Raw genomic sequence first — 9,114 nt, forward strand, 5'->3', positions numbered from 1 at the left:
TCCAGCTCTCAGGACTAGCCTCCGCGGCCGTGGTTCAACTTGTATTTTCTTCTTGTGCACATGCAACACATCACTAGGTAAATATACAAGTCTTAAATTAAAACAAAGGTGTAAAGAAAAGTGCCTTATCAATTGAACAATTAAGAATCGTCTAACTACGAATATCATACATGTTATTTAAAATAGATTCTATAAACATTACTTTTTTTTTTCTGTATAGTAAGTACTTATGACCATATACCCTGTAGTACATTATAAAACAGGTGGAATGGAGCCTTTTCATTGTGTTGGTGCCCCGTGCTTCTCAGAGGGCACCTGTCCAGAGAAGGATTAATAGCAGATGGCCTTACATGATTTCACTATGCAACAATGGCGGATGGAGGTTTTTGACAGCTAAAATCATCTCAGTAGAATTACCAGAATTCTGTTTTTTTTCCTCTCTTTTTTTTTTTTTTATCCCCAGATCTTCAAACGATTGTCCACAGAGAGGTGCCGATTGCATCAACGTATGCCGACAGAGCCTCCCTCCGAGTTGCTGTGAGTTGGCGTCCCAAGCAATGCGTCCCAAAAAATACGACTGAATACGAGAAAAGACCAAAAAAAAAAGCAGATCTTCAAACGATTGTCCACAGAGAGGTGCCGATTGCATCAACGTATGCCGACAGAGCCTCCCTCCGAGTTGCTGTGAGTTGGCGTCCCAAGCAATGCGTCCCAAAAAATACGACTGAATACGAGAAAAGACCAAAAAAAAAAGGGAAAAGATAGAGCAGAACGTGACCAAAATGTGCGCATTTCACTTTTGAATGTCTGCAACTGCTCTGAGGAGAAACATTTATTGCAGGTTTCAGTGCCTGATGAAAAATTTGAACAGCAAAAAGGTTGATTGATATAATTTCAAGTCAGATACGTCAGAATATAGTTAAAAGTCAATCCCGGCGAACGAACGCATGATTGACATCCGTCATGAGTTTCATTTCGAAATGCGCAAAAGATGGTCAAGTTCAAACGGGCAGAAATTGTTTGTTGGACGGGGTTTTTGTCCCCCCCAAGTCTTCCAATGAGAACCGCTGAAGTAAACCTTGAGAAGCAACTCCACCAGCCCTCCTCTTGAATAAAAGAGAAGATGTTGAGCAGCTTGCTGTCTTGTCCACTCCCGGTTTGTGCGGGGGCACCAATATAAAGTGTCTCAGATTCCTCCTCCACATTCCCCTACGGTGGGCGCTCTGGCACCTGGCAGGGACGCTACCCGTCAACGGGCATGGACTGCTCAAAGTCTGATCCAAACAGCTCCTTATATAAGGGGGGGAAGTGGGCACGCACAATGTCTGGGTATATTGCTTTGAAAGCCGTAAGCTTTTCTGTATGCCTACTGCACAGCGCCCGCAGTGTCGAAACTTTGCATATCAACTGTGGGGAAGAGACAGAGAAGAGACAAGCTGTTTAGATTCACAGCAAAACCAGGAGGACATCGAGCAACGGTGCCGGAATGCATCCCTCCCATCCCCCCACACCCTTCCCTTTCCCTCACTGTGTTTTCACTCCCGCATGGGGGCAAACTTGACGTGTAAATATTGAGACAGGCGCTCAGGCGTGAGGAAGTCTGACACTACGATTGATAAGGCGCCACTTCTGTTTCAATAAAAAAATAATGCATTTTGTGTGCCATCGTGAAAAAGTCCCCCGAGAAGTGTTTATCGGGCGAGGTATATTTGGCGAATTAAGTGGCGTTTCCAAGTAGAGTGTCGCGAGATTCGGGAATTGTTCATCCAGTATGTGCGCAATGAAAAAATCAAATTCAGCTCAAATGAAACTATTGATTAACTTTTGTCACGTCATAGTTTCTTGAACCCACTTCTGAGAGAGAACATGGACGAAAGAGGGAAAAAAACGATGAGGACAGTTAAAAGTTATTTTCTTCTTGTGCACATGCAACACATCACTAGGTAAATATACAAGTCTTAAATTAAAACAAAGGTGTAAAGAAAAGTGCCTTATCAATTGAACAATTAAGAATCGTCTAACTACGAATATCATACATGTTATTTAAAATAGATTCTATAAACATTACTTTTTTTTTTCTGTATAGTAAGTACTTATGACCATATACCCTGTAGTACATTATAAAACAGGTGGAATGGAGCCTTTTCATTGTGTTGGTGCCCCGTGCTTCTCAGAGGGCACCTGTCCAGAGAAGGATTAATAGCAGATGGCCTTACATGATTTCACTATGCAACAATGGCGGATGGAGGTTTTTGACAGCTAAAATCATCTCAGTAGAATTACCAGAATTCTGTTTTTTTTTCCTCTCTTTTTTTTTTTTTTATCCCCAGATCTTCAAACGATTGTCCACAGAGAGGTGCCGATTGCATCAACGTATGCCGACAGAGCCTCCCTCCGAGTTGCTGTGAGTTGGCGTCCCAAGCAATGCGTCCCAAAAAATACGACTGAATACGAGAAAAGACCAAAAAAAAAAGGGAAAAGATAGAGCAGAACGTGACCAAAATGTGCGCATTTCACTTTTGAATGTCTGCAACTGCTCTGAGGAGAAACATTTATTGCAGGTTTCAGTGCCTGATGAAAAATTTGAACAGCAAAAAGGTTGATTGATATAATTTCAAGTCAGATACGTCAGAATATAGTTAAAAGTCAATCCCGGCGAACGAACGCATGATTGACATCCGTCATGAGTTTCATTTCGAAATGCGCAAAAGATGGTCAAGTTCAAACGGGCAGAAATTGTTTGTTGGACGGGGTTTTTGTCCCCCCCAAGTCTTCCAATGAGAACCGCTGAAGTAAACCTTGAGAAGCAACTCCACCAGCCCTCCTCTTGAATAAAAGAGAAGATGTTGAGCAGCTTGCTGTCTTGTCCACTCCCGGTTTGTGCGGGGGCACCAATATAAAGTGTCTCAGATTCCTCCTCCACATTCCCCTACGGTGGGCGCTCTGGCACCTGGCAGGGACGCTACCCGTCAACGGGCATGGACTGCTCAAAGTCTGATCCAAACAGCTCCTTATATAAGGGGGGGAAGTGGGCACGCACAATGTCTGGGTATATTGCTTTGAAAGCCGTAAGCTTTTCTGTATGCCTACTGCACAGCGCCCGCAGTGTCGAAACTTTGCATATCAACTGTGGGGAAGAGACAGAGAAGAGACAAGCTGTTTAGATTCACAGCAAAACCAGGAGGACATCGAGCAACGGTGCCGGAATGCATCCCTCCCATCCCCCCACACCCTTCCCTTTCCCTCACTGTGTTTTCACTCCCGCATGGGGGCAAACTTGACGTGTAAATATTGAGACAGGCGCTCAGGCGTGAGGAAGTCTGACACTACGATTGATAAGGCGCCACTTCTGTTTCAATAAAAAAATAATGCATTTTGTGTGCCATCGTGAAAAAGTCCCCCGAGAAGTGTTTATCGGGCGAGGTATATTTGGCGAATTAAGTGGCGTTTCCAAGTAGAGTGTCGCGAGATTCGGGAATTGTTCATCCAGTATGTGCGCAATGAAAAAATCAAATTCAGCTCAAATGAAACTATTGATTAACTTTTGTCACGTCATAGTTTCTTGAACCCACTTCTGAGAGAGAACATGGACGAAAGAGGGAAAAAAACGATGAGGACAGTTAAAAGTTAAATGACCATCATTTTTCTTCTATACTCTATTCTTTGTTTTTTTTTTAATTGTGCACAACTCTCATTTATTGTGCAATCATCTAATCGTAACATGTATTTGTGACATATTTTGATTAATTTTTATGCTTTATCAAACATTTGCGTCTGAATTTTGGGGGGCTTGGAACGGATAGGGCATTTACATGGAAAACGCGTCTCTCCTTCCAAAATTTTCTGGTTAAGAAATTTCTTCCAGAACCAATTAATTTTGCAAATATTGTTAAAATGATAAATCTCATGTCATGTCAGTGTCAAACCCGAGGAAGCATGACTACATTTTCAAGGTAGAACTTTTGAACAGCTCATGTACACAACTGGCTCTCATTAAGATTGCGCAAGCGTAGCTAATATTTTGGAGACGTTTTGGAAACATTTCACACTGAGTGTACACGGAGTCAGGATACCTTTGTAAGAATTCCGTCCTCTCTGTGGTTCTTCTGCAGGACGTGCTGGAGAGCCAACTGGATCTTCTGCTGAAGTTTCTCCACCTTCACCTTCTCTTGGAGCCAGGATCGATCTGCGAGATAAAATCATCATCCGGCGTTAGTCAGCGATCTCTGTGCAGTCATGGGAAAAGTCAATTGGGAGTGATAATTTTAGCGATGAAACTGTTCAAGAAACGGGCGGGGGGGCACATTTGTTCCTTGTCACGGCAAATTCGGGGCAGGCGTGTTTTCCCCTTTTTGCACGGTGACTGACACCTACCAGCAGACATCAACACAAAGGCGGAGAACAGGGCGATCTCATCCTCAGACAGGTGCATGGAACACAAGTTTTTCCCAAACTCGAAGACGGAGCTGATCAAGTCGTCACAGCCTGCCACAGCAAAGGACAGAGTGAGAGAGCTTAGGATGAGGGAGACCAAAGAACAACATTCACTCTTGATCTTTATTGGGAGAGAGGCACGCAGGGAGGGGGAGAGGAAGGGGAAGAGGAGGAAAAACAGAAAGACGAACAGAGCTGCACGCTGACAGCGCATGGGAGCGTCTTAAGCAGAACAGGCACCGCTTTTACTGAGTTTTGGCACTCGGGTGGCGTTATGCGAGGCAAAATTAGGTCACTACCGAGCCGTTTAGTTAAATCAATTATGTGGCATAGGGGGCCGAATGCCAATGCGACTCGGGAGGCCCGTCACTCCTCTCGGCCTCGCCCAAAAGAGACTCCCGGACTCATTTACGGGACAAAATACAGCCCTAGCATATCGAAATGAATCAGGATCCCACAAAATTAATTTTTTGCACTGATCCCATGGATCAAATTCTCTTTTATTTGGTGGGATGAGCAACCCTATTAATAAGTGTGGTTCTCGTGGGCTGAACGAAACCTATATGCGAGAAGTTTTGAGAATTGTTTCTGTGAGAAGACTATTAGAAAGATGCTTGTAAAGCTGAGTCAGGGTTGAACTTTTTTTTTTTTTGTATTTTACAGGAGAAGAGTTTTATTCAAGCATCACCAAAAGTTATTGGAACAGTCTTTGAATCGAAATATCCTTTGATTCTTGTACTTGAACCCTTTTAGGGACAGCGGTTACTACAATGGACAGCTTATCATGTGATCAGGTTACGGGGTGCATGAAGGGGCTAATCCTATTTTTTTTTTCTTTACTCTAGTAAATATCTGTCGCAAGCTTTGCAAAAAATAAAAGTAGAAAAATATGATTAATCGTGATTAATTACGAAATACTGAGCGATTAATTAGAACGCACATATAGTGGATTGTAACAACAAAATTTCTCTCTCTCTCTCTATCTGTCGCTGGACAATTCAACATGTCTGCAAACACTATGGGACTCATTTGCATTTTTTGCCTTGAAAAAACCCCAACTGGAAGTGTTGGAAAATCCTGAGTGGAAGGCTCAGTGATGTCATGACAGCTAAACAAAAATGCTATTTGAGCTATCTGAGATTCTTTATGTCAGCCTACCGGTGATGGTTTTGATAGCTTTCTCCCAAAAGGCACTCTGTCTGGCTGTATTTATTCCACAGTTACAGGAGTCAGATGCAAGCGTGCCTCGCTATCATCTCGCTCCTGGCATAAAGAAGCGCCGCAGAGACGGGCGGTGCCAGGTAAAGCAGGGATGAACGCCCAGTGTTCGCTTCAAGGCCTTCAGTATTGTGTGGAGCAGATTAGGAGATTCTAATTTTGGCTGGTACATCAAGGGAAAAGGAGTGAGACGTTCACAGCCACACACGCACACACACGCACACACACATATGGGGTAACACAAAAGCACATGCGCACTGGGCGCTGCTGTAAAGTGTCCACTTACCTAATGACTTGAACACATCTGGCCCGGCGTACTTCCCGTCAAAATAGACCGTGTTGTTTTGCGAGTCAAAGGCACGACACATTCTGACAAACACAACTTCCAAAGAGCCTGTGGAGACAGACGGCAACAACATGCTGAATCGCTGTGTTGTTCCTCCCCCCCCATCAGCCGCACTCTTTAACAGTAAGACATCAGTCAGCGAGGCAAAACACGTGCTTACGCTAGGCGCCGTGCCTTTTGCAATATGAGCAACAGACACGCTTTGAAACAAAGAAATAAAGAAGCCAGCTGTCAGTGGCGGGGGGAGGGGGGTTGAGAATAAAAAGCACCTCCGCATTATATGATAATATCAGACATAAGGCTAGTCATGCATAATGACGAGCCAGATAACGATTGTGCTTCATTTAGTGGCAATAGCGCTTATTCATTCAACCTTTATTGAACAAGATAGCGGGGAATTATTCTGTCTACCCTGTAATTTGTAGCTCTCCGAGCGAGGGGAGAACGAGATCAGGAAAATGCAACAGCCACCATTAGTAGTGCGACTGTGTGACTTGTTTTTTTATTAATACTGACATGAGAGGATGAAAAGCACCTCCTTACACACTCTACTATTACGGGCCACAACTTTAGGGACACCGACACCCATTTAAGGGTATTCGCAAAATTCAGTCTTTATGAAAAAAAAATAAATAAAATAAATACATTTTCTGTCTGGTCCTGACAGAGCTGGATTAAGAGGTTCAAGGGCCTCTATGGTTTTTGAAGTCATGGACTAAATTTCAAAAGCTGTTGTTTATGTTTTTTTCACCCACTGTACATTTACAGAGATGCCTTGATTTATGAGGAAAATTTGTTTGTAATTCAAAACACTTGTATCGCAAATCATCTTCCCCCATTGAAATGAATGCAAATGCCATTAATCCGTTGCAGCCATACGTTGTGCTCCTTCTGGTTTGCGTGCCAGGGCCACGAGGGGGGAGTATAACACAGACATACAGACTCGCATGAAAAAGAGTTTCACAACTGACTCAATAAGCTTCAGTTGTATAGTGGCCCACCGCTATTCACGGAGGATGTGGGATCAGACTAGCCCATGAAAAGCAAATATCTGTGTCTGATTCACGCCCGTTTTTAACAAAAAGTTTTTTCCTTTAACCACAAAAATATTGAAAAAGAATGGGGATGAAGCTCTAATAAGGCTTTTTCATGAAAAATAAGGGTTGGCTCATGAAAATAAAAAAAACTTACATATGTGGGTCCACTGCACCAGGAGTATTACACAGAGGATTAAAAATATATGCCTGTGAGTACAGTATTGATGTATTGATGTACTGTATTATCTGTCTACCTATCTTGCTACACCGTTGATGTTCAACTATCAATTGCTTAAAGGGTTAAAACACCGCGTCTTTTGACACGACTCGTTAGCTCATTTATGACGTTTTGGATGGGAATGTATATTAGTATTGAGATAGCGGACTTTCCTCAGGCAAAGTTGTGTGATTGTTTGAAATCCACAAAGTGTGATTTTGTTTTGCTTTATTTTTACATGTCAAGGGGGAGTCGCAATAACCACGAAGTCTCTTTTTTGAAAAATTGTTCACTATGTGCCAACTGATGGAGTTTTGTGAAGTGAATTGAGTTCGCTGTCACACTGAAAAACTCGAAAGTCGGGTGACTCCTACGTTGAGGTACCACTGTATCTCATAAGATTTCGATTTTGCGAACGCCAATTCGGTATATGACCCCCACATAGGAAATAATCCAAATCCAATCCAATTTAAATTTTGTTGGCTTGACACTTTTTGCTTCTAGGTTATGCGGTGACCTAAAACCTTGTGGGGCTACTGTATGAACCAAAGAGTCACTTTTTCCTTTTTTAATCATGCATTTGTACCAAATGATGTGGCCTGGAGGTATATCGTGTTGTGTGTCACAAAATGTGAGAGCGTCAGCATTTCTGCACATGAATGTCGGGAGTTACAGCAGCAAAATCTTGAAACGGGGGGGTTGTAGGTAAAAGAGAAAAAAATGGAGCGGTGTTATCTGACATTGTAAACATTTATCTTGTGATGTGTCCATGCATGGGAAAGTCGCAGGTGACACCGCATGCACACACAAAGAAGTCTTTGTGCAGTCAGGTCAGCTACGCCCTTGTGACAACATCAGTATTATACACGTGTGTGTGTGTGTGTGTGTGTGTGTGTGTGTGTGTGTGTGTGTGTGTGTGTGTGTGTGTGTGTGTGTCTGTTGACAGGCTGTCATACCTGCTTTGAGCAGCACTATCTGATCATTCTGACACAGCTCCATGAAGCCATCGATGCGCTTGGCGAACTCCACCACATACTGAATGGCCTCTGTTATTTTGATAGCGCACAGCTGCCACATGACTTCCCGCGGCTGAGAAGACACCAAGATGGAAATGAGCTAGCTATCCGCTCTAACGCGACACGTTTACTAGCGCAAAGCGCTCGAGAGGAGGTCGTGGGGTCAAGCTACCTTGCTCTGGTAGCTCTCCACCTCCTCCTGCAGGAAGGCTTGCCAGGTCATCTGCTGCAGCTCCTCCCTCAGGTACTGACATGTCTCCATGTGCGATTTGGAGATATTCTGGGCCAAGTGCTCTGAAAAACATAAGTGAAGACATCGGTGATGAGACCCGCCACAGGAAAAGATGATTTATTTACAGAGTCTTCAGCAAGGAGGGGATGCAGATATGCGTCGGCTTTTCCCTCGTTCTTTTTTTTTTTCTTACTGGGAGGGGAAAAAAAAGCTTCTTGACATTTCCTTTTACTGCCTCCAGGAAAGCTCATAGCTTGGGATTGAGGCAAAGCCAATCTAGTTATGACACAAATGCGAGGAGGAGGGGGAGGGTGCACCGTGTTACTCACTCAAACAAAGGTCACATTTGCGCTGAGACAAGTAGTGAGCAGAAGAATTGAAATGGTTTTGAAAACACATCTGTTAAAAGGAGTTCCTAGGCACAGGGGAGCCTAAAAAAAATGATTTCCCTAGACGACTGCCCTGCTGGATCCTGATTGGCCCTAATTAATGGAAACTAATTACAAAAAAAAAAAAGAGGCTCTTTTAATGAGTGTTGGAGATGAGTCTCCAACCTCCTGCTATTTTAAGCAAACCTTTGTGTCATTTGCCCCACGGTTGCGTTAACCCCCCCC

General features: G+C 43.4%; 1 protein-coding gene across 2 annotated transcripts in view; it reads right to left on the reverse strand.

The window, feature by feature from the left end:
* Positions 1-2,306: 2,306 nt before the first annotated feature.
* Positions 2,307-9,114, reverse strand: part of roraa (RAR-related orphan receptor A, paralog a) — a 209,064-nt gene continuing 202,256 nt past the window's right edge. For both annotated transcript variants that reach the window (XM_019875940.1, XM_019875941.1), the window contains 6 exons: positions 8,441-8,562; positions 8,209-8,341; positions 5,939-6,046; positions 4,375-4,485; positions 4,074-4,186; positions 2,307-3,127 (listed from right to left, as the gene is read on the reverse strand). In XM_019875940.1, coding sequence (XP_019731499.1) covers positions 2,963-3,127; positions 4,074-4,186; positions 4,375-4,485; positions 5,939-6,046; positions 8,209-8,341; positions 8,441-8,562 — 752 coding nt within the window. In that variant the 3' untranslated portion in view covers positions 2,307-2,962. The remainder of the gene's footprint in view (positions 3,128-4,073; positions 4,187-4,374; positions 4,486-5,938; positions 6,047-8,208; positions 8,342-8,440; positions 8,563-9,114) is intronic.

Source organism: Hippocampus comes, unplaced genomic scaffold (genome assembly GCF_001891065.2).
Source record: "Hippocampus comes isolate QL1 unplaced genomic scaffold, H_comes_QL1_v1.1 scaffold142, whole genome shotgun sequence".
Classification (NCBI taxonomy): domain Eukaryota; kingdom Metazoa; phylum Chordata; class Actinopteri; order Syngnathiformes; family Syngnathidae; genus Hippocampus; species Hippocampus comes.